Below are 25,943 nucleotides of genomic sequence, written 5' to 3'. Positions count from 1 at the left end.
TCCAGGAACTTGGCTTCGGGTCCTAGACGATTTAGTGCTATTCCATATCGGACCCTGGTGTGGGAGGTGTGGTCCATCAATGGCCCCAATTCTTCACACCTCCCTGTAGCCACACTCTGCCACGTGACTTACGGTTCCTTCCACTAAAGGGGTAGAGCACATGCCACACCCTCTGACTGTGGGTTTGGCTGTGGGACTTGCACTGGAAGGTTAGCAGCTGCACTCTGACCAGAGACAAGGAAAGCACCGCTGGGGCTGGGCTTGTCCTCTTATGCATCTGCCACTGACCTGCCCAGGCCAAACTCCTTGTCCTGGGAGGAAGATGACTGACAGGCACGTGGAGCAGAGCCTGATATACAAACTCATGAGCTAACGGAATACGTCTCACTGGACCCTGCTGAGATTTTTATAGTGGCTGTTACGCAGCATTGCTGTGGCAGGCGCTGACTTATACGACCTGTGTCTGTGATATTTTCCTGACTGCAAATTGATTGGCCTTTACTAGACTGGCAGAAATAGTCACATACATACATACATAGAATTAATCCCACAATTTATCAATGGTTGAAGAATCTGATATATGGTAAGGCTATTCCAATTCTTAAAAAAAAAAAAAGATGATGTAAATCAAAGACATGCTCGGTTCACTGAAAGACACCATTTATTTTGTGAATGTCAAGCAGAATGATCTGTTGAGACATAAGTGAAAGTATTGAGCGTGAAATCTGTACGCATTTTCCAGAGTGGACTGCAGGAGAGAAGCCACAGGCAACGCCCCTGACTGAAATGTCGCTATACAGAGCATTCCACAGCTGAGTTATGACCGAGGGTGAGCTATCAGCCACCACCGAAGAATGCCAAGGGCAAAACATTAGCACCGGATTGGTTTTATATGCAATAACATAACTATATACAAAGTTATGTACATTGACTCACTGCAATCTTTGGGTCCCCACTAACCAGACATTTAAGAGGCAAACGGGAATGTTGTGATTCTATGTGCTTCGTTAAAAGGACAGTAGAGCACTATATATTGCTATGTAGAAGAGAAAGTTCTCAAAAGACACCAAAAAGCTGGATATAGACACAAATTCTATTTTCACATTTTACAGACATATCATCAAAATGATCACAATAGTGTATTTGAAGGGAAAGAATCACAGGTAAAAGCTTTGTGAAAATTAAAAACACACTGAAATCACCGTGGTTGTCTCCCCGAGGGAGGAAGCAGGGGCAGCGGGCGGGGGGCGGTCCATGGACAGCCAGCTTTACCTTTCCTGACGTGATCCGTTTTCACAGCAAGTGACCCACACCACGTGGCAAGGACACTTCGTTGGCAGAAGAGGGATTTTTCAAGTCAGGAATAGCTTAATTGAATAAGAGTAAAAACCGATGAAAAGGCATTTCTCCTTTGGCGTGGGTGGGCTGCCAAAGGAGTGTTTATTGCCAGCATCACTGACGCCTGCCAGGTCGGCGCCCTCTACGGGTGCACGGAGATCACTGCAGCAGCCCGGGAGTCCAGTCTCCCCTCTGGCTGGCGGAGCGTGGACCAGTTAGCGTCCTTTAAGACATTTGTGTGCGTCTGTGTTTGGTAAGGCGGCGGCCACTGCTGACAAAGGGACATCTCCCTGCCCCCACCCCGCCGCTGGAAAACTTCTTCTATAGCAGTAAGAGGAAATGAGTAAAATGATCTCACAGATCAAAGTCCGCATATCACCTCAACGTGAAGTTATCCTAGGGCTTCTCCCGCCATTAACCACACATTTCATCAGATGAGCATTGTGACGAAACACACCACTCCATAGTGATCAGATTAAAAATAAGTATGTGAGAACCATGCCATTGGTGGCTGAACATCGACTCATGTGCTTACTTGCCATGCATATATCCTCTTTGGTGAAGTGTCTATTTATTTAAGTCTTTTGCCCCCCGTTTTAATTGGACTGTTTGTTTTCTTACTGTTAAGTTTGAGAGTTTTTATACATTCTGGATACAAATGGTTTGTCACATACATGATTTGCAAGTATTTTCTCCTAGCCTGTGATCTGTCCACTGGAAAAGTGACAGCTTGACAGTGTTTTCTTTAGTGAATAGACTCTTTACAATCTCACAATTTCAACCAATAAAAAAGGGTACAGGAGCTGTATACTCTGTGGCAGAAAAAGATCGGGTCTAGGAGTTCTGTGGTCCACCGGGACCTCTGAGAAACCAGAGCAACGGTTCTTAAACGGCATGTGGCCCTTACAGCATGGTAACAAATTGAGAGACGCAAAAAGAGAGAAGTTGCCAATTATAATTAAGGATCAGACACACGCAAAATAAATGTTCTGGGGAAAAAGTAAGTTAAGAAATATCTATCTCATCAGCCTTAAGGAAAAAAACGCCTAGCAAGCACATTACTACCGGACACGGTTTTAGCCAAGTAATTTCTCTTTGCAGGAAAATATCATTTGAACCGTGATGTCAGCCAAAAAGTCCTAAAACCATCTGTCTGCTTTGTGTATGTTTTAAAGTGCGAGCGCTATTTAAGTGGCAATTTCAGAATGAGTGAACCCAACATGTAAGCTCTTCTTTTCATAGTTGGTTTTTAACCACGTGGAAAACCATTCACCTTTGTAGAGTGTTATTAAAGTATCATCATCATCATGATTTTTGCTGGGTCGGAGATCATCCTTATATGACAGACACAATGAATGCTCAACACTTCTGGACCAACAGGAGAAGCCGGCAGCCGCCACCTCCAGTGACCCACCGGAGAGGTCGTGCGCCAGGCTTTGCCCGACACGCGCGCTCATTCCCTCCTGAGCGGAGGAAGGGGTGCAGCGTGGGAAGACGGAAGGGCAGACCCGAGCCGGCAAGGACCACGTGCGCGCACCTCGGGACCAGAGCCCAGTCCGTACTCGGGAACTCACCGTTCACCGGAGCCGGGCGCCATGTGGGGTTGCTTCCAGGCAAGGGCTGACGGGGAGCCTCTCTGCTCAGCATTCAGGAGGGAAACTAAGACATTAAATAGATCATCCCAAACGCACCCACGGAGATTATTGCTTTTCTAACGGCCACTCGGTTCTGGGAGGGATTCTCTCTCCAGGACGTAAATACAGGCTGGGGTTTTCATTTGCCTCCTCGGGACCGGAGCTGAAGGGCCGGCTGCTGTCCCCCGCCGGGGAGGCGTCGGGGGGGCACGCCCCTCACTTGCCTCTCTCGGGTGGAAGGCTGTCCAGCAAGCACTTGAGCTGCTCTTCGCCCAGGTGGATCTTGTCCTCCAGCTCGCGCTGCTCGATGATGAGGGCCGACTTCATCCTCACGAAGTGCGCGTAGTCTGCCAGGCTGTCCCGGCTGAGGTAGCTGGCCAGAATGTCGGACACGATGCCCTCCCGGCGGTCCAGGTTCTCCTTCAACTCCTTGGCGTCCTCGTGCTGCTGGATCAGGACCCGCTGCTTCTCGAGCAGGGATTGCTGGAGAGACAGAGAGACACGAGCCTGCTGGGGACCAGGCTATGGGGGGTGGGGGGGTGGGGTGTCCGGCCGACGCCTCCAAAACGCCCGGCAGCTCCGGGGGCTGGTCCAGTGGAGACCCTGACGCCACCTGAGTTAGGGACCCGAGGTCTGGAGGGACCCGCACAGAAGCACCTGGGGCGTGGGCAGGAGGCACCTCGCAGAGCGGAGGCCCCAGCGCCAGCTCCCCCGTTAGCGCTCCTGGGCCGCTGCCACCTCCACTTCCTCCTGTCACCGTGAAAGGCCGTGAGGAGCACGGGAGCCATCCAGGCACGAAAAGCTCCAGAACTGTGAGCTGCTCAGAAGAGCAAAGGGCTTAGGCAGCCGGTGTGTGTCCAAGGCCTTTCCCTGACAATACTGTGGCCAAGGGGACACGAGGAGCAGATTCTAAAGAGATTCCAGGGCAGGACTGCTAAACCCTTCCGGCAGAAGTAGCAGCAGCCCGGGAGCAAAGCCGTAGCAGAGGCCGTGTGCGGGGCGGGAGGAGAGACGGCGCCTGGGAGCAAAGCCGTAGCAGAGGCCGTGTGCGGGGCGGGAGGAGAGACGGCGCCTGGGAGCAAAGCGCCTGGGAGCAAAGCTGTAGCAGAGGCCGTGTGCGGGGGCGGGGCGGGAGGAGAGACGGCGCCTGTTGGGGAGGTGCCCTCGCTCCTTCCGAGGGTCCTGCTCTGGGTCACACAGACGCCCCCATTTCTAGAACGCAGCACTCACAATCGCTGTCTGCCCACAGGGCGCGCACCCACTTCCCCTGCCCTCTCCAACTTTACTGAGAGAGGGAGAGGTGAACGCGGTCAATGTCTTCAAGTGTCGGCTGGCAGATGCCACGGATGCCCTGTCCTCGGTGCGAGTATCTGACACTGGCAGGGCCCCCTTATTCCGCCACTTGGCAACTTGGATATTCACCCACGGCCGCGCGTGAGCATCCAGGATGTGGGAGTGCTTTGCAGAGCGCCGATCCGCAGAAAGAGCTCAGAAAACATGAGTTGCTATTAAACGGCGGCTGAAAGCAGAAACTGCTCCTGGGGTGAGGCTTCCGGGAAGTGCCCCCGACTGCACAGCCTTTCGGGGTCACCTGTTCCGGGGGACACCTTGACCTTCAGGCGCTTGTGAAACAAAGACAGAATGTATTTTCGTGGAAAGAGGCAAGGTAAAGCCAGTTAATTCCAACCAAGAGGGAAACAGACCTCAACTGATTCTAGAAATACGGTTCAGGCTGCTAAGATCAGTTAGGCTCCCTGGCAACTAGAAGCTGCTGATGGGAGGGAGGGATTCACGTGTCTGCGTCTGCCCACGTGCTCATTTTCTACCTGGAAAGACAGGGGAAGCCGCCTACAGCCTGAGGCCACATCTTTTCACTCATTAGCATGCCTGTCTCTGTAAACCGCAGCTTTCCCAAGCCCTGGCTGCCTGACACGGAGATTTTCATCCAGCACTGGCCACACTGGAGGCTAGCCCACTGTGCTGCACCTGGACGTGGTGACTGAACACTCCTTTTGGGTCCAGGAAGGTGAAGCTGCATCAACCACACACAGCCAAGGGGGAAAGAGCCTGTCTGCTCCTCCTCCGTAACACGGACCCCCTAGGGATGCAGTAAGAGCTATGCAGCCAGGTCCCCAGGAGGACCACGGGCATGGTCCCCAGTGTGTGATTGCTTCTACTTCCTCCAATTCTAAATAAGCCTTTGTCAGTTCCAAGCAAAGGGAGATAAAGATGAGCTGAGCTGCAAAGACAATACTATTTTTCCTTTAAATCGATACTTGAGAGTTTAATATTTCAATTAATATTTCAATTACATACAAGTAAGTCTCTCTTTCCCATTCATGTTATTTTCCTAAGTCCTTTCAGATAAATTTGCAAAGATGGTAAGAACAGCAAAATGGAATGCAAACGTAACCAAGGGGATCGAGGTCTAAAGCCCCAGTTACTTTTTCAACCCTTATGCTTTTTCAACCCTTATGCAATACGTTCTTCCATGATAGTCACTAACGACTTGGCTAAGCACAAAAGATCCATGGTCTCAAAGCCACGCGCTTTGTAAGATCTTCCTGTGTAACCTGAAACCACTCTCACCTGGAGTCCAGGGGGAGGGGTGCCTTTTCTGCTCCCCTTGTAGAGAAGTTAAGGTGCTTTATTAATGATGAAGATGATCATTTTGAAGGCCTATTATGTGCAAAGAAGCAAACTAGATGTACTACTGCTACGTGACCTATGAAGTAGTAAAGCCAGTAAGGTAGATGATGTCTTGCATGCACAAAGAGCGGACATACAGACCCACTAAGAAATGTCCCAAGTTGCACTGCTGTGAAGGGAGGAGGAAAGCAGAGCAGCTCCTAGACTCGTTCTAGACACTGCCGGCCCTCTTGTGAAGTCACAGCAACAAAGTCATCATCAAACGCCACTGTCACTGAGTGCCGATGACTCGTCAGGCAGTGGGTGAGCTCCACTTACCCACTTACCTGCGGTGGGGAAAGGTTACAAACAGAGACTATGTTCTAGGAAGAGACCAACACTAGCAGCGATCGTGGGACTATAGGAGAAGATGTCCAATCTCCCGGACGCTTGCCGCGGCCCCCCCACCCCCACCCCGCTACAAGGAGGGAGCGAGCGAGCCCTGGGCGTTCAACAGCATCTTGCGCTACGAGGCGGACAGGCGACCCAGCGGGCCGAACGAGGCTTCCGGGCGGTTTGCTCCACACCCCACAGGAAAGCCACACCCCGCCCCGCCTGCCAGGTCAGCCTCGGCCATAGTTACCCGATCGCCGGGAGGAGTGCCGTCGTCCAGATTGTTGAGGGCGTTTTCCACGCGGGCCAGGCGGCCGGACAGCGACAGCAGGAGGTTCACCACCTTGTCCAGGTCCCCGATGAACATGCGGAACTTGTCGAACTCGTTGGGCTTGCAGACGGCCTTGGCCAGGGCCTCCACCTCGTCCCCCAGCGCGCTGTTGGCCTGCATGTCCTCCCGCAGGCTCTGCCGCGCCTGCCGCAGCACCTGCAGCTTGCGACCGATGCTCTCGATGAGCTCCTGCTGTGGGCACAGGGCAGGGGATGCGGTCAGGGCCGCTTTGTGGCACCCCCTCACACATCCCGGATCTGCGAGCGACTCAGCTCAGCCGGGCGGCAGCTTGTTTTGCATCAGTAAATAACAGGGGGGACTTCCCTGGTGGCGCAGTGGTCGGGAATCCGCCTACCAATGCAGGGGACACGGGTTCGAGCCCTGGTCCGGGAAGATCCCACATGCTGTGGAGCAGCTAAGCCCGTGCGCCACAACTACCGAGCCTGTGCTCTAGAGCCCGCGAGCCACAACTACTGAGCCCACGTGCCACAACTACTGAAGCCCATGCGCCTAGAGCCCGTGCTCAACAAGAGAAGCCACCGCAATGAGAAGCCGGCGCACCGCGACGAAGAGTAGTCCCCACTCGCCGCAACTAGAGAAAGCTCGCACGCAGCAACAAAGACCCAATGCAGCCAAAAATAAATATAACTAACTAACTAACTAACTAACTGGGGATGTTTAAGACTAGGGGAAGGATAAGGCCTCCCCGTTAAATCATTGCCGTTTGGTTTAGAAATGAAAACACAACAAACCTATTCTCATCCTGTGACTGTCCTATCAGACTGTGCAGGAGTGGGACCCTTGGGGCTACTCACGGTAAACCTCGTTTCAGCCTGTATCTTTGCAAGGATTTTTCGGGCCTCTGTGATACTCTGTGCTTCCTTCTTTTTTTTTTTTTTTTTTTTTTTTTTCTGGCTGCGCTGTGCAGCTTGTGGGATCTTAGTTCCCCGACCAGGGATCAAACCCAGGCCCTCAGCAGTGAAAGTGCGGAGTCCTCACCACTGGACCGCCAGGGAATTCCCTGTGCTTCCTTCTTTGGAAGTTCCCAATTTGAAGACTTACATGCACAGAAGTTATTGAGTCTGGTACTGAACATCTGGCACTGAACTTCATGATTAAAAAGTGTCTTCCATGTAGAATTAGCAATAAAAATTAAGACAAATGAAGGATGTCAATGAACTTAGGAAAGCCTTTCAGAATAATAAAGTACTGATCTCCATTTGACCACTGGCCCCAGGACTCCCTTACCACCTCCCTGCACAGGGGCTTCTGTTCTCTTGCCTCTGTCCTCAGTCTTCTCCTAAAATAGAGGGTCACCTGCTGTGGCACTTGGGCTCTGTGACCACCAGTGACTCTGATCACGACAGCCGAGGTCCCCCTGGGAATGTCTGGTGCACGGGGCTTCAGGGGTCTTGCTGTCTTCCTATCAATCATCAAGTGAGCCATCAAGTCCTCCCAAGCGCACCTGCACGGCCCTCCCTTCTCCTCGTCCCCTGCATGCTTTGTAAGCGCGTAACACCGGAGATATGAGGGCACTGGAAAGGGAGCAGAGGCAGCGCAGCCTGTAGGCCAAATCAAGCAGAAAAGCAGGACTACTGGGTCAGTAACACCACAGAGAACTGCCATTTAAAGCACTTCCTGCCTGGGGTGAAATTGCCCGACATGCGCTTATTGAACTAAAAACGTCAGTTGGCTTACGAATTTAATCCTGGTGGGGTGGTGGGCAGGGGGCAAGCTCACAGTGACTCATCTCAATCCCAAAGCCGCCATCTACGGGGAGGCAGTGCCCGGCATCTCGTGCCCCCAAAGAAATCGGAAGAGGCACCAGGCAGATGAAGGGAGCGGTACCAAGGCTGCTGCTTCCCAAATTCAGTACATCACGAGAAACAAAGGCATACTGTCAAGAACATAAGTTCTTTGCATCTAGGGTGGGAACGGAATTAAAACTGTCCAAACTGGATATTTTTTCTAGGTTTATGAGAATAACAACACTTTCTTTTTTTAATTCATTATTTTTAAGAACGTGGAAAACACAACCAGAAGAAAGCAAATGGTACCGTGTGCCAGACACAGGGCCTCTAAAATCCCAGGACCAAAACTCTTTTATTTTTCATTTCCTTTTTGAATTAAAAAAAGGCTATCACTTCCTAAATTGAAAGTCATTTTCTTTTACACAAGGGTCAGGGTATTTCTTCTGGAATGGGTTTGTCTATCATATTTGAAACCAATCAATGGCATTTTTTAACAACTAGCAATACGAGGAGGTATTAAACATTATCCTTTGCAAGGGTCTTGTCAAAAAAAAATAAATCAGTATTTTTTACGAAAGCCCCTTCCAAGATGCTAAGTGTATGGAAAAATTCACCAAATGCTGGTTCCCTCCTTTTCTTCTCCTGGTGCTGACTACGCATGCTCAAAGCCCCTGGAATAAACAAACAGCACATGCTCTCCTCTGAAACTAACTGCCTTGGGCAATTCCTTTCCCCCGTTATGCTAAGTCCTTCCTATAAAAAACAGGTAATCACACCTAGATGTCACAAGTCTGGCCCGCTGACATGCCATGAAGATTTGAAGCTCCTACAGGAGTGAAGACATAGGCGCTGATAGCAATAATTTTGTCCCTACCATGACCTCATGGTTACATGCTATTTCACCTCTGACCTCCTCTCTAATCCTCCCCCTTCCTTGTCCACACAGCTCCAGCCATTGGTCTCTGCTGCTTCCCCAACGTGTCACAAAACTCCCACCCCAGGGCCTTTGCACTTGCTGCCCAAACCCCACTCCCCCCGCCCCTCCCCAGATCAACCAGACATTCCCTCACATCACTCCAGGCCTCTGTTCATCATCAGCTCACCAGAGCCTTCTCTACAATCCTACTCCTTTACCTCTCTCTATCCCTTCACGCTGTTTTAGTTTTCTGACCACCCGACATTAAGGGTTGGCAAACTTTTTCTATGAACGGCCAAACAGTAAATATTTTAGACTTCAGGGGCCACACAGCCACTGTTGCAACTACTCAACACTGCTGGTGTAGTGTGAAAGCTACCAGAGACCATATGTAAATGAATGAATGAATGTGGCCGTGTTGCAATAAAACTTTAATTACAAAAGCAGGTGGGGGGCAGGGTTTGGCCCACGGGGCCCTGTTTGTTTTTTTATATTTGTTTTTATGTTGGCTGTCCATCTCTTCTGTGAGTACACAAGTGCCTTCAGGGAAATAAGGACTCTAGTCTGTTTTGTCTACTGCTGTATCCCCAAGTGCCTGGGTGAGTTTTTGGAGTTGAACAAATGATGCTTTTTGGTTAACAACGCACTTCACAATATACTGTTGAATTTAACATCATCGGATTACAGATATTTGAAACTGATAGTCAAAGAGGACATGTGCCTTGCGGAAAGTCATACAGTTAAGTCCTCTGGATTTAACTGCGGTAGAAGAGACATATCAGTTGACCTTAAAATGAGAGAGATGGGTGGCCACCTAGCTAATTTGACACTGGATCTCATTACAAGGACATGGCAAAGAGACCCTGGCAGAGGCCCAACTTTAGAACAGAAGACTCCCCCACAAAGGGCTTAATACACAGGCCCAAATGTCAGCGTCCCACATCGAAGCCCAACACAAATGGCCCTCGGCGCGGGGCCCAGGGTCGGGGTGGAGCCGCGCGCCGCCCCCCTGCCTGCCCGCCAGCCAGCGCGTGCTCATTTGGAATTCCAGCTTCCCTACCTTCTTCACCGACAGGTCGTGGTCCGGGTCACCCCCTGCATCCTCTTCGGGCTCCTGCTGCCCCCGCAGGTCCTTCATCTTAATCAGCAGCTCTGCCTTGGGGGCCGACGTGCTGTAGTAGGTGGAGGTGGTGGCCAGAGACACGGCCGCCGGCACACTCGGCTCCTCCTTCCTGCGTAACAAAACGCCAGAACACCCGTTAGCTCTGATCGTACACACAGACGTGCCCGTGAGTCCCACCGCCTGGGCTGGGACCGGCAAACGGTGGTGCTAACGAAAAGGCACCAGCTAGAGGGATGAGATGGCAAAAGTGGGGAAAGAGTAGATTGTGAGGTCAGAACTAAAACACCCTGCCAAATGGTACTCAAAGCCCTGCCCCGGAGGGAGGAGAGTGCAGATGGTATCCGCCGGGAGCCTGAGGTCTGTGGGGAGATGTCTGCCGCTATCTGTAGGCGTGGCCACAGGCCCCAAGTTCACCGGGCACCTTTCTACCAGCAGCCACATTTGCTGCCTCTTGCCTGACTTCCTGTCTGCCCAGCACTGGTACTCCCGCCTACTGTCAATCAACGATGCTTACGGAGACCATGTACAGAAACAGGAGAGATGTAAGCAGACTCACCTTTGTGGGCAGGTGACTAAAGGACAGGGGCTGGAAAGCGCTCTTCACAAAACCTATTACAGCCAACTCACTCCCTCAGTTAAATAAGCCACAACAGAAAGCCTCTTTCATAAACACATATCCTAAGTAGTCTCAACTTTCACTCCTCTTGTGACAAGTTTCTCAACTTCAGTACTAGTGACATTTGGGGCCGGGCCATTCTTTGATGGGGGCCGTCCCGTGCGCTGTAGAACCGCGAGCAGCGTCCCTGGTCTCCACCCACTACATGCCGGGGGCACCTCTCCCCGTGGTGACAACGGGAAGTGTATCCCGACATTGCCAACCGTCCAGTGGCGGGAGACAACAGCCTCCGGCTGAGAACCACTGCCTTAGGAGAAAAAGCCCCGTGGGCATCACCGGAAACGTGTATTTTCACATCTTTGCCAGGACCTGACGTCATCACCCCCAGAATGGGCTTTTAACTTCGGGAGGGTGACAAAAAAGCCCCAAAGTGCTAAGCACTTATGGACATCTGTCCCCAAAGAGCAGTCATGAAAACAGACAAACAGATACACTCCCTCGCCCTTGTAAGCCTAAGAGGCACCGGGCAGAACCACATACAGCCAGGGGGCAGAACCCAGGGCAGCGTCTACTCACTTCTCCTCCATGGTTCTGGGGGAGGGGATTTTGGGGAGCAGCTTCCTCCGCTGCTGACCTTCTTCCACGAGGTGCTCGTCTTTGGGGAAGATGCCCTCCATAAGGTCCATGGTGGTTCTGATCTTCACACTGGGGTCCAGGATATCCGCCAGGGACTTGTCCTGGCCCGCGATCTCGCGGGCCAGCTCCTCCGACCTGAGGTCTTCGGCAGTCCTCTCTTTGGCCTTCACGTAACTGAGCGTGGGCGGGGAGGCCCGGCTGTCCTTGGCTGTGGGCCCTGGGGTGCCAGGGGGCTGGGGCTCGGCGCCCTGGCGGCTGTACAGGCAGAAGCGGGAGTAGGACTGCTCGGACCTGCTAAGCGTCTTGATCTGGTCCCGCTCGAGCCCGCTGGGCAGCACGGGTGGCTCCGGGACACGGGCCAGGCCCTGGCGGCTCTCCTTCTCGGGCTGGCTCTCCGAGTGCACGATCTTGATGGGCACCATCTTCACCGTGGTGTTGTTGTCTATCACCCGCTCGATTCTGCAAAGAGAAGGGCCGTCTGCTAAAGACACACTGTACGCCCAGGCACAGACCAGAATTAGAAATTGGATGAGAAATCGGCTGGTTTCCGCATCCCCTTACAGCCGGGGAAGCCTGACTCAAAGGCCTGCAGCGGCCCCAGGGGAGAAGCCTTCATGGTCACACGTCCCAGGATGGGCAGACCAGGTTGAGGAGTGCCTGCCACCCCTAACTTGATCTCCTAAGCCTCCTGGGCGTCTAGGTGTCTTTCCATTTTCCAATGCACGTCACCTGCACGCCTGAAGGCACATCCGTGGGCTTACTGACAGATAGAAGGGCAGTGCTATGTTCATTTGTTTCTAGGTCAATGGCAGAGCAAACGGTAACAAGCCTGCTCAGTGAGATTTTCTTTTGTAAGGGAGCCCTGCAACAGACAGGCGTCTTTCACAGAAGTAGCATCAGTGCTTCAGCCAGCGTCTCTCCAAGCTGGGTGCCCGCGTGGCCCGCGGGGTGGCCGGAGGACTCCCTTAGAAAGCAGCCGTGTTCTGAGCACATGCTGAGCACCGCCCGGTCCCGGTCCTGATCGGAAGCGTCCTTGGACCCCCGTGCGCCCTGGGTCTCACCCCACCTGCCTTCCACTGCCCCACACCTCAAGCTGCCCTCCACGCGGCATTTCACACCAGAGAGGTAAGAATCCAGCAGCAAACACGGGACACGCTGCTCCTGTGTTACCTTAAATGACTCATGCAGGCGGCCTTTTTTAAAAAAAAAAAAAAAAGTTTGTCGGTGAAAGGAGAGGGAGAGGCACCTGGAGCGCCCACAGGGAAGCGAAAACGGAAAGGAACGGCCTGGTCGAGGCAACGGGGCTTCGCCAGGGACCACCCGAGAGCCGGCTGGCGCCGGGGGGTCCCTCGGACCAGGGCCACTGGGACACAAATCCACTTCAAATACCCTTAAAGGACAAACTGGAGAAAGAGAGCCATCTGCTGGTAGCCAGGAGGGAAGGCAAAAAACAAGCCAAAATCATACAACCGAAACCCCGACTTGTTCCCAACTCAGCCTAAAACCACTTCTATGATCCGAACGGACGTAATTTTATGGTGCACAAGGGGCATAACGCAACACGTTATGGTTCTTTCCTTGTTCCTAAGGGTGGGGCATGCAGGCTACAATGAAATACTTTTATTTTCTTCTCTCCTCCAGCAGAAACCATTGAGAGCAGAGGTGTTTATTAATCTAGGCGGTCATATATAGTCCGTCATGCCTTCTTAGTGAGTAAATTTCAAAAGGCTGTCACTCTGTGGATGATAGTGCTCAGACATGCTAAACGTCAGAAGGAAAATTCTGGCATCTTATCGAAGCAAGAACACACAAACAGGAACCCCTCTTCATTCCATTCCTTGCATTCCATGCTTAGAAACCCTCAACACCTGTTAGGGACTTAAAGTCAGCGTGTATTTGCATCTCCCCCCGCCCTGATTCGTGGGGAAACTTGACTTCCAGCGAAGGAAGACATGAGGTAAAAACAAAAACAAATCCTCCGCAGGTTGTCCTATACTTTCCAACAAAGCATCTCTTCCTGGTCATTTCTAAGCACAACTGATCTCTCCTCTTGAAACCTGGGCAGACTTTCACATTTAGGAAGTCTGATGAACTTGTACCTCAAAATGAAGACAAAACACAGTGGACAAGACCTTACCGCAGCCAGACCGCACCCGTTCCTCATGGGAAGCAGGACCAGGAGGGACGGAGGATGCGGGGTGTGCCGGGCCTGGCCCCCTCTCCGTGGGGCGGCTCCTCCCTGAGTGCAGGCTCCGTGCAGGTGGGCCGCCCGCTGCCCACAGGGGCCCAGCCCCCAACAGCAAACACTCCAACCCGCTCTGCTCACACACCCAGGCCCGAGGGAGCCCTCAGCCCACATGCCACCCTGGGTCTGATAAACCACAACACCCACAAGGAGATTCTCAAACCACGAGATGCCCGAGGTGACCGCAAGACTGTCCGAACGACCCCGAAGCAGCCCCCCAGCTCCATGCTCACACACACTCCCAAACCCAGAAACCGGCTCCAGGAGATCTCCTGGGAACACTTCTGGGAGCAATCAAATCTCTAACTTTCACTGGCCCGTGCTGCTGGGCATTGTCTCCATTTTGTTGTAAACCAACAAAACCCTCAAAATTTTAAAAGATTTTAAAAGCAAGCTTCCTGGCTTTAGGACAGGAGTTGATGCATTTTTATTCGGAGTGAATGACTACTCTGAAATTCCCCACAGGGTGGGAAGTCTGCACTTTCTTCCTCTCTGCATCCCTGCCGCGGCCTGGCACACGGGAGGGCTCTGGACCCGCCCGCTGAATTCGGGAAGGCGTGTCTCAGGGACACAGGCGCTGCTCTGCACCCTGGCTGGTTCCCCAGCAGAGGAAACTGGAAGGGGGGAGAGAGGAACGCGGAGGGAGATGAGGTGGGCGGGTAGTGCTGAAGAAATCACTCAGCAGATGTGCGGACAAGAAGAGAGTCTCTGAGCTGTGCCCGAACACCAGGCAGCTTGGGAGGCCCCGGCCGGTGTGTTGCACTCGCTGCCCGTTGGTGGCTGATGGTGGGTATGGAAGCGGCCAGCACTCGTGTGGAGCGCCGGCCTCAGGCTCGCAGTGTACGTCAATGGGATTCCACTCTCTCAGGCCCACGCTAACCCGTAACACCCGCTCTGGGGACGGGGACACCGAACTCAGTACATCATGAGCCACCTCCTTGGTAGGAACTTCGTGGGTGACATGGCTACCATCTGCTGCACTGTGCTCCCCGAGAGGGCACATACCGAGTTAGCTCTGCACACTGACCGGGATCGGGCGCTCTACGAAGGCTTGCACAGCAAGGGACGAGACAACCTTTGTTATCCCAAATGACACGTTGGATGGGAACAGAGCAGATGCCTGAAGACACCCGCACTCAGTATCGTCAACAAGTACTGCCACTGCTTCTTGAAATCCCTCTCACAGAAAAGACAGGGTGAGAAAACCCCCACTCGCTTGGGGCAAGAAAAAATGAAAACCGCTACCCACCTCCTGAAGTCTACAGACATATGTGCACTGCGCAAGGACGTGGCCCTGTTTCTCCGCAAAGCCGTGGAGCCCACTGTGCCCAAACCAGCTCCCGAGAACCGAGGGGCCCGGTCGCCTTACCTACAACGGTACCAACACGCTCCACCAACCACACACACCACTTCGTCGCTTCTCCTCCCTTTCAGAGCTGAACAACGTTGCCAACAGAAAGGATCTCTAAGTGACACCTGCATTCTGAACGACGCAGAGCAGTGCCGGCCTGCAGGTGCAGCTGCATTTGCCATGCCACACGTGGAGACCCAGGACGCTATCAGTACTATTTCCTCTCTGCCAAGTTATCTTAAGTAGGTAAAAAAAAAATAAAAAATAAAAAATAAATAAAAGTTCAAGACTCTACAGCGGGGAGATCCAACAGAACTTTCCATGATGAGGAAAACAGCCATAATCTGGGCTGTCCAGGGTGGCAGCCACTAGCCCCAGAGGGTGCAACTGAGCAACGGGTTTTATTTCATGCTCATTAACTTACATCGCTATGGCCACGTGGGACCGGTAGCTACTGTATCAGACGGTACTGACGTGCAGGGCCAGCAAATTCTTTGCTAGGGGGCCGTCCTGGGCACTGCAGGGTACTGAGCGGCACCCCTGGCCTCCACCCACTAGATGCCAGGAGCCGAGGAGCGAGCCCCACGCCCAGCAGCTGTGACGCCCAGAACGTCTGCAGACACTGCCCAGTGTCCCCCTGGGGGCCGAAATGCCCCCACCACCACCCCGCCGACCCCGGCTGAGAACCAATGCTCTAGAGAAGGAGAAGAAAATCCCCCCCCTTCTATTTCTCAGTTCTTGACTGGTCCCTGCCTGACAGCATTCACCAATGCCTCAATGGGCACAACAGACAATTCCATGCCGATAATTCTGAGAACAGCACCATGGAACGTGATCGAGTTTTCCTCTGCTTTAATAATAGGTATATACCACCTCAGCCTTTTCATATAAAAAGAACTAGAAAAAAAGGAATGTGGAAATACTGGACATTATGAAAAACACCAATTTTGCTTGGAGGTCTCATGCTTAGGTTAAACTTGATTCTGATTACAAACAGAACTCAGCTGGGAAAACCAGCCCCGGTGTGTAGAAGCTTGTAGGTAACGCAGGTGTCAACCTGTCAGGCTTGGAAGAACAGGACAGGGGACGGTCTACTCCCTCCTTTACCCCCCGCTACCCACTGTGGGGCAGGAAAGCCCCCAGCAAGTTAAAAATCCAGCTGACCACTGGAGTGGTGGGTTCTCCCCCGTGTCAGTCCCCAGGACCAACTTAAAATCCAGAATGGGGGGCGGGAGCAAGGCGGCAGTGGTTCACCACCCAGGAAAGGAGCACTGAAAGCCTCCTACGGTGGGAGGGAGCCGGGAAAGGGGAAGAAGGCCTCAGGCCGCCGCCGTCCAGAGACAGTACCTGGTGGAATTATCATCCTGGATGAGCAGCGGGGGTTTGTCCGTCAGCTTCTGGGGTGCGAACTGAGGCGACGGGGAGCGCGAGGTCTCCATGGCGGAGGTCTGCAGGGGCCGGAACTTGCAAGGGAGCAGCGCCTCCCGCCAGGGCCAGGCTGCGCGCTCGTCTACATGCTGCCCGGCCGGCTCCCCCGCGGCCCGGGGGCCATCTGCCGCGGGCCAGGCGGCGCTCAGCTTCTCCGCCGACGCGCAGGGGCTGCTGCGGGCGAGGGCCGGGCGGTCCGAGCACACCTCCGGGGCCAGGGGGCGGGGCCTGCCGGGCGCGCCCAGGTGAGCAGCCGCAGGTGCGCCCCCCAAGGGCCTGGGCTCACGCCTGGGCGGCGGCGGCCTCTGCGGGGCAGGCCTCCGGGAGAGCGGGGCGGTGCTCAGGGGCCGGGGGTCCTGCCCCCAGGCGTGCGGGGCAGCAGGCCGGTCCGCGGGCGCGCGCTCCTCCGGGTATCTGTAATCGCAAGGAAGGGTCCCCGCCCGGCCACGGCCCTCCGGGGGCACCTCGGGAGCTTCCCGGGAGCCAGGTGGTTCAGAGACCTGGGATGGCTGCTGGGGGTCCCGCTGCGCTCCTGGACTGTCTTCTGCACACTGGGCATCTGCTTGTCTAGGGGAGGAAGGAAGAAAAATGAGCCAACGGTTCCAATTAACATCTTCTCCCCAGACAGGACTACACCCACATCTCCATAACCTCCTTCAGTCATGTTAAGGAATTAAATCCACATATGTTTGCCTGCGCCTGTCCCCGCCGCAATTCCTAACACAAGGCATCAACGCCAAACACACACTGGACATTAGCCGGTACACTGGCATGTCATACCACAGGACAGGAGGTACACACATCACAGACACACACATACATGTACACACAGACTGCAATTTGGGGGCAAAGTATAATTCACACAAACGTTTAAAAAAACAATGTGTGTAGAAATCCTCCAACTGTGATATTCAGAAATATTTCCTTCATGTTGCAACAATATTTTCATGTGGCTTATTTTGGGAAATTGCCATATACAAAGGAACAGAACTTTCTAAGACGGGCAGCAATAAATTGATAAAAACTTTAAAATCAGTAGTCTATTATTAAATATAAGAAAAACAAAGACTGTTTCTTTTGGAAGCTGCAGTGAGACACTGATCTTTCCATACTCATCCATTTCCACATCCGTATCCATTTCTATCTTTCCCTGAAATGTACTTATATGCGCGCATGCACGTGTGCGCGTGCGCGCACACACACACACACACACACACACACACACACACCCCTGAAAAACACATGCAGGCATGCTTCACATGCACGTATAGCTAGCTGTGCCGAAGCTGAAGCTCGTGGGCGTTATAATAACCATCAAACTCGCAACAAATCAGCCGGCCGTGCCTTTGCTGCTTTCGCTGACACACTTCCTTCCGACCTGACTGAATAACAAAATGAGCCTCTGATTGACCCTTCCATTCACAGGCAGAGCTGTTCTCTGTTAAGACACACTCAGAGCTGCTAAAGGAGACCCTAAGGAGGGCAGCAATCAGAGACCCGGCAGGTAGAGCACAAGTGCCAGTAAGAGATGTAACCTACTGCCTAACAAGTGGGATAGAAGACCTCCTCCCCACACACCCCGGCAACCCCTTGGGGCCCTGGAGGTGTGTCCTCCTCCCAGGACATGATACCAGGCCTGGGCATTACAGATGTCCCAACCCCATCCAGGCAGCTGCACTCAGACTCAACTGCTCGTTGCATGTCTCTCTTGCTATGTCCTCAGGAGAAAGGTCCCTTCCAGGTTCAATGGCTGCTCGAGAGTAGACCATGGACCACCCCCAACTCCCCTCCCTTCCCCCATCAGCCAGCTGGGGCCACACTCCCCACCGGCACTACCTCAAGCCCAGAGACAGCAGCTGGTAGGGCTCAGCATCTGGAAGAGGACAGAAGAGAGCCAGACCTGCTGGGACCCCAAAAGGGGGCAGGTTTGTTCTCTGCTTCCAAATTAAGACAATATTAACCCAGCTCGGGGAAGTTAGGTGTTGTTTATTTTTATTTTTTTAATCTGTATTAGGCACACATTGATAAAAGAAATGCTAACTTACTGAGGTCTGGGGAAGTCATTCCGGCTTATACATGAGTTAACTTGAATTCTATGCTAACTTAAACAGCCTGTTTGTGGCCTAGCAAACATACACTGTACATTTGCCTTAGTTATTAAAGAAAAGGGCGCAATGACCACAAGTAAAGAATGTCCATGTTAAAAATAAAGATTAAATGCCTCTGTTCCTGGAACGCCAATGCTGGCGCTCCTTCAATGCTAAGGCTCCCCTCCCAGGTGCCAAGGCCACACTGACTCGCTGTGTACGTGCTGGTCTGTTTTGAAACTTTGAAGCAATGTATTCCTGACTTGTTTAACGTTCTTTGTTTTGACAAGACATAAAGCTGTGCCGGACACCATGCTTCTTGGGAGCAGTTCCTCAGTAATCTGGGAAGCAGGCTTCTCTGGGCTGTAGTCCTCAGTTTGGCTCAGATAAAACTCTTTTCTATTCCTGTTATAGATTGTTGATTGATTATTTTCGTGGACAACATTAAACTAGAAGTTATCAAAATAACCCAAACAATGCAATGGAAGGTTTAGAGAACAATACACAGCAGCTGTCTGGTTACAACAGACAGAATGGCATTTAGACGTCATCAAATGGACAACAGTGGGAGAAGTGTGACTCACAGCTCAGATGCCCTGTCACACACTACTTCATCTGGCCTGCCGTGGAAAAGCAAACCTCGTGCCTCCCTTCCATTGAAGCCACAGTGCCTCTTAAGACAGTAAAACCTAATTCATGACAATTCATGAACGCCTCCCCAATCTTTCACTTCAAAGAGTTGAGGAACACTTGAACGTTTTTTTCTTACTATAAAACTCTTAAACTCTAGCATCCACAGACCCACACAAAAGCAACTGGTACCTATTATTTAATAAATAGCCACCACCTCATTAAAAGGGAGAATTAAATCAGCTACAATTTAGTGCTAAAATCTAAGTGACTTTGGCCATCTGGATTCATATTTAATATGTTAATTTAAAAAGAGCTCTAGGGACTTCCCTGGTGGCGCAGTGGTTAAGAATCCGCCTGCCAATGCAGGGGACACGGGTTGGAGCTCTGGTCTGGGAAGATCCCACATGCCCCGGAGCAGCTAAGCCCCTGTGCCACAACTACTGAAGCCCGCGGGCACAACTACTGAGCCCGCATGCCACAATTACTGAAGCCTGCGGGCACAACTACTGAGCCCGCGTGCCACAACTACTGAAGCCCGCGCGGCTAGAGCCCGTGCTCCACAAGAGAAGCCACGGCAATGAGAAGCCCGCGCACCGCAACGAAGAATAGCCCCCCCACCCCTCGCCACAACTAGAGACAGGCTGCGTGCAGCAACAAAGACACGATGCAGCCAAAAGTAAATTAAAAAAATAAAAATAAAAGGAGATCTATTTGCAAAGTGCCTTAGACAGGACACGCTAAGATCTACCCAGAGAAGGTAGAGGTCACACGTGTAGGTCGACAGTGACTCAGAGCAAAAGACCTTCCGTCATCAGCAGGTGCCCCGGGCTCCTTCCTCTTACTAGCGCGGCAGCCTTCGCAGGACCCGAGGACGCTAAGTGAGTGCTGCCTGGTCACTTCTCATTCGAGAAGCACAGTTAGTTCCCTGTGGTCCACCCCACATTTAACTTCAGAGCTACATCAGCATGGCAATTTCTGGGCCAAGTTTGTCCTCCACCCCTGATTTTTTCTTGACTTCCTCCCGAACTTGCAAAGTGAAAGCCATAAAAGCACTAATTGGTTCTTACTGCCCCAGCTGGTAAGAATTCAGGAAATCCAGCTCACAAAGAAAAAAGGACTAAAGATGGGAATTCGGGGTTCTACTGGGGTCATATTCCAATCTGTGTTTCTAATAGGTTCCAAGTGACTAGTTTGTACTTAATATGTATAATGTGTGTGTTTACGTATCATGTGTTTACGTATCATGTGTGTCACATGTGTGTTTGTGTGGTACCTGTGTATCTGTGTCTATGTATGTATATCCCCTTCTATTGTATTTTCACGGATAGTCAATGGTGATAGCAAGATCCAGAGGTAAATAGCAAGAAAATACAATGAGTTAAGGACTTCGCGCGGGCGAGTAAGCCGCTAAGTATCTCCCTGCACACACTCCTGGGTGGACCCAGGAGCAGGGAGTCAGCCGCGCAAAGGAGAACTGCAAAGGCAGCCGCGACGTACGGGTTGGGTTGCTCCTTCTCCTGTGGAACACGCTCAGGACCTGTTACCAAGGAGAGAGCAGCTCCCAGGGCAGGGAGGACAGGCCGGCAGGTTCTCAGTGGTTGAGGATGCCAGGGACCCGCAGCCCCCTCCGGGGCTGGAGCCCAGCAGGCCGACTGGACGCTGCGAAGGACACAGGGAGGTGAAAGGTCCGCGACAGGACCGCAGAGGGAAACAGAGCTAATCGGAAGGGGGAAAAGCGGAGGAAAGGCCATGTTCAACACTGCCCGGGAGTGCAAACACCCTGCGAGAGGGCACAAACCACTGTTAACAGCCCCAAAAAATCTAATCAAAAAAAAATTATAAGTTATGTATCAAATGCTCTTGAAATCCCATCAACACTGCTCTGATTCACATCTCCATTTCTGATCGTGGTGTGGAGACAGCCAGCCCTGTGTCTAAGCACAGGCTGCATCCCTGAGAGGCGGCGGCTCTATTCCCGGATGCCACCTGTTCCTGACGAGCCCGTGACGTCACTGGGCCCCTCGTGTCCTCGGGTCCCGGCCTCCTGCTCCCTGCCACCCCGTCTTCTGCACAGCTGCCTTGCTGTCACACAGGCCCGCGGCTCCGCCAGCCCTGCGGTCCCCCAGCCTCCGGGCAGCCCCTAGCACAGGGCTGGTCACTCTCTCTGATGACTGTACTGTTCGCCGGTCTCCACTCTCAGCCTGGGGCTGTGAGCACCTCGACGGAGACAGGGAGCCAGGTTTTCTTCTTCAGGGCCTCGCGGGCCATCGTTAGCGACGTGCACTAGGTCACACCATGACCTGGACATCTGTTACACGCACAAATGCATTCGTAGCTTCCGGTCCCCGGGCAGAAAGGTAAGCAGGGAAGCTGCACTTTTTCGGAGAGGCAGGCAGTAGGGTTCACATGAGCTTGCATATGAACATTCCCAACATAAGCAAATGTTTTTGGATCTCGCTGGGATCACTAATTTAGCACACCTCTGTAAACAGGGTGAGCAATTATCTTCACCAAAGAAGAGAGGAAAATTCCAACTCTTTGGACAACTTAACTCACACAGGCTGCTCCCTTCCTAAGTACTTCTGGAATCAATGATCAGAAGAGGACGCACGGCCAAGTGTGACTTGTGCCCACAGCTGTGGCTGGAGGCTGTTACCCCTAACGTGCTCTGGGGCCTGAGGCGGCTGGAGAGAACTAGGCCACGCCCGACTGGGGCTCCCTCAGGCACCCACTTGCAGGCGCAGAATCACTTACTAGCTATGTGCCGTTGGGCAAGTGACTGTGCCCCATGGAGGTTCATTCCCTAACCTCCCCGGGCGAACCACAGGCCACGTGGGGTCGCTGGGGGCGGGGGCAGAAGCAGACAAAGCCCCTGGTGTGGAAGGATCGGAGTGGGGCTTCCTACCAGCCGGATGCTGCACCTGGCGCCCACCAGGAAGGGGCCGGGGTGCGGCCGAGCAGACCCCAAAGCAGATCCCCGCGATACCGCCACCCTATGTACCTTCTCCCCACATCACAGCACAGCACAGGCCCCCGAGCGGGGAAGGGCATCCCAGCGGCAGCCCCCCACCCACGCCGGGGCATCTGTGGGTACGAAGGGCACCACCAGAACTCCGTGCAGTGGAACCGCCTCATTGCAACAACAGAGAGAGGGGGAGACAGAGAGAGCTTCCTGCGGATACCACCACTTAGACCGTACACACCGCCAGCACGCCGCCGAGGTTAGCCAGGGACTGGGCAGCCGGGTGCTCCGAGACGTGCACTTGAGAACGTGCTGCAGAGCCAGGGTCCGGGGCCTGCGCTGTCTGCAGAGTGCAACTGCCTGACAGCTGGTGAGACCCGAGGGGCTGCCTTCCAACAGAGACACGCTTCCACCAACGACTTCACTCACAGTCCGAGGTTCCTAGAAACCGCACGTCTGTTGGTTGCGGGTGTGAATCACGGTGAGTTTGTGAAGTGTTGAACTGTTAACGATCAGGGACATTGGCGTGTTGGGATGTGTCGGACATCGCCACTCAGGTTGTCTGAAGCCGGAGGACCACCAGGCCTTAGCACAGGGCCAGGGGGCTGGGGGGACACGGGACACCCACACCATTCCATGTGCAGGTCTCCTGAAGGAGCCGCTGGTGTCGCCAGGGATCTTCCTGTCCCCCAAGGAATCCCCAGCAGCCACCCATCGCCCTGGGGAACTGCAGGCTCTTCTGTCCACACAGCACCCCATACAAGCCAAATGAGGTGGGCAAAGGAGATGGGGGGCAAGTCGTGGGAACCCAAGAGAGGCCATCAACCAGCTGACCAACCAATCCATTCATCAATGGACAGAAACACATTAGAGTCACTTCAAACAGCATGGATGCCCTGGAATGACGGCATTACCACTCTCTCCCGGGAAACACCAGTTTTCCTTGGGATTTCCCACATGGGGAGCCCCCAAAGGGCATAGGCTGTCCGACTGTCCTTCTCTCTCAGTTTCCAGGCACACAAACAACACTGACCAAATGAATGCACAGATATGCTAGTGAGGATGAAAGAGAGGGCCGTGTCCACAAGTTCACCTCCCAATGTGTATCCTGTAGGACCACCTTCGGGGAGGACAGTAGCCTGAATCATCCTTCACTTACTCATTTTTTTTTTCTTTTTTTTTGGCTGCACCGCGCAGCTTGTAGGATCTTAGTTCCCCGACCAGGGATTGAACGCCGGCCCTCGGCAGTGAGAGCACGGAGTCCTAACCACTGGACCACCGGGGAATTCCCCAGTCATTTCTTTACTGCAACCTCTCCAGGGAAGCTTCCTCTGCACCAGCCCCCAAACAGGCTCTCCCTTCCGTGATTCTAATGCCATGTGGGGAAAGCAATTACTTTACAAAATCAGATGAGATGTTATTCCTTCCGTGTCTTAACAGATGGATAAAAAGGTTTGCTGCTTCCTTTGGGTTTTATTTTTGCTTGCAGGAACTTGGATGGTAAGAGGAGTGAACTCGAATTAGAGAGACTGATGTCATTTGTGGTTAAGTGGGGAAGAACAGATGAAAAGACGCCACTCAGAGATGATCCAAAACCAAATATGTAAAGGCACTGATTTCTTGAGGGGCTGGTGTCCAGTAACAGAGAACACCTGGATTCAGAGATTATCATCTGGGACAGCCCCTCAAGTATCCAACGCTATGTTTTCAGAACATGTTTCAAGAATCTATTCCAGGCTTTTCTTACTTCTGTCGCTACAGACCTTCAATCTTGGTCCCAAGATGTGACACTTGGAAGTTTTGTTTTTGTTTTGACAGAAATCAGGCAAACCCCCTCTGCCAATCAAAGCTCCAGACCAGTTTCTGTTGCAAAGTTATTTTTCAGAAGAATAGAATCATAGCACCATAGACTAACGGAATAAAAATGCTATTTTCATGTGCTTTTTAAGCCAAGTTTTCTTCTGGCTTTCTCTTACTTGCTTTGCTAAAAACATACATTACACACAGTCTTTTGGGCAAGCCTGACACCGATCTGAAATTTTCTTACAACTGGCCAAACTGATTGGATTAAGATTTCTGGAGAGGCGGGGCTGGCCATCAACAATGCTGGGCCACCTGTCATAGATGACAATTTGCGTGTGTGCTGTAAGTTGACTAGGCGATCAGGCAGGACACGATCTGCCTTGTGAAGCTGGAGGACAGAAGAGGGTCCTCAGGGATCCACAGTGACCTCACATTCCCACTGCGGATCTGCTACCTCTTCAGATGGGCCCTCAGATCTCTCGGCTCAGCTGCACACAAAGGCAGCCAAGCCGGTCCCACACACTCAGCACGGGTCAACCAGCAGCTGATCTGAAGCACAGAACAAAATGCAAACCACAGGCAGGAGAGACAGTCAAAAGAAGCTCCATATGCCTTTGACCCTACAGCCCCTACTGCGTCCATAGGAAACTACTGTATCCTGTTTGATAGTAGACCAGGCTGTCTAGAGAGCTAAGTGGATACATTAAAAAGTATCCCAAACCCACAGAAAAGAACAGAGAAAACTGTAACAAACATCAGAGGCTTTACTACCCTCCCAGGAATAAAGTTACCCTTTCGGTACTTGTTTCCAAAGTTTCCAAAAAGAAAAAAATAGAATGCTGCAGATACACAACCCCTTGCCCTTCCCTCCCACCCAGAACCACCCCTGCCCTTACTGCGGAGAGCCAGGCAACATTTTTAGTTTTATTTTTTGGTTTTAAAGCAAGCTATCTATCTATCTATCTATCTATCTATCTATCTATCTATCTGTCTGTCTGTCTGTCTGTCTATTCATGGCTGCATTGGGTCTTCGTTGCTGCATGTGGGCTTTCTTGAGTTGCGGTGAGCGGCGGCTACTCTTTGTTGCAGTGCACGGACTTCTCATTGCGGTGGCTTCTCTTGTGGCGGAGCACGGGCTCTAGGCACACGGGCTTCAGTAGTTGTGGCATGTGGGCTCAACAGTTGTGGCTCTCGGGCTCTAGAGCACAGGCTCAGTAGTTGTGGCCCATGGGCTTCGTGTCTCCGCTGCATGTGGGATCTTCCCGGACCAGGGATCGAACCCGTGTCCCCTGCATTGGCAGGCGGATTCTGAAACCACTGCGCCACCAGGGAAGTCCTAAAGCTTTTTAAGTAAGAAAATTTCCACTGAATATGTGAGAGAGGATATACAGTCAATTCCCAAGTATCCGACAATCGTTTTATATTCATAGCCAATCTTATTTCTTCAAACACCACCCCCCCTCCAATTCTTGTCGAGACTATTCTGAAGAATGTAGACGATGATTTTAGACACACGAATCTAAGCTCTCCTCAAACTTACTCCATCAGAAAGCCAGGCCTGGGCAGATGGAGGTAGGGACTGGGGAGGAAATGCTTGCCTGCAAATCTGTGTCTGAGAGAACACCTCCCAGGCAATCTGGATGTCACACCAGTGTTAGGAAGCTCTGCTTTATGGGACCTCCCTTCCCAAATTCCTTCTCTCTCACTTTTCTATCCACTTTGGGCATTAAAAGCTACTCCTGAAGTTTTCATCCTTGGCGTGGCATGTCTCTCCCCAACTAGATCATCATCATCTGAAAAAAAAAAACAAAAACGATGAGATACCCTTTGGTACCAAGCCTGCAGGGACCAACCCACAGTTGTCCACCAGGACAGGCTTCCCGAACCCTGGCCCAGGGGATTGGGCGCTTGGGCTGTAGTTTGCTGAGCCCTGGTCTAGGAATCAAGGAAGACAGTAATTTTTGCAAAATGCAAACTTATGTAAGTGCTCATTTTGATAAGCACTCTGCAGGCTATGACAAGAATGCTAGGGAAGGGATTTCATTTACATGGGGGAGGATCTGGGGAG

At 52.4% G+C, this 25,943-nt stretch overlaps 1 protein-coding gene across 6 annotated transcripts in view; it reads right to left on the bottom strand.

The window, feature by feature from the left end:
• Positions 1 to 643: 643 nt before the first annotated feature.
• The window catches only part of LOC133082959 (protein Shroom2-like), a 132,590-nt gene continuing 107,290 nt past the window's right edge, over positions 644 to 25,943 (bottom strand). For 4 of the 6 annotated variants that reach the window (XM_061179628.1, XM_061179632.1, XM_061179633.1 and 1 more), the window contains 5 exons: positions 16,310 to 16,957; positions 11,307 to 11,825; positions 10,052 to 10,223; positions 6,244 to 6,516; positions 644 to 3,455 (listed from right to left, as the gene is read on the bottom strand). In XM_061179628.1, coding sequence (XP_061035611.1) covers positions 3,189 to 3,455; positions 6,244 to 6,516; positions 10,052 to 10,223; positions 11,307 to 11,825; positions 16,310 to 16,957 — 1,879 coding nt within the window. In that variant the 3' untranslated portion in view covers positions 644 to 3,188. The remainder of the gene's footprint in view (positions 3,456 to 6,243; positions 6,517 to 10,051; positions 10,224 to 11,306; positions 11,826 to 16,309; positions 16,958 to 25,943) is intronic. The other 2 variants (XM_061179629.1, XM_061179631.1) reach the window with 2 other exon arrangements.

This window comes from Eubalaena glacialis, unplaced genomic scaffold (assembly GCF_028564815.1).
Source record: "Eubalaena glacialis isolate mEubGla1 unplaced genomic scaffold, mEubGla1.1.hap2.+ XY H_12, whole genome shotgun sequence".
Taxonomy (NCBI): domain Eukaryota; kingdom Metazoa; phylum Chordata; class Mammalia; order Artiodactyla; family Balaenidae; genus Eubalaena; species Eubalaena glacialis.
The sequence above is the reverse complement of the archived record's forward strand: the minus strand, read 5'-3'. Positions and strand labels throughout refer to the sequence as shown.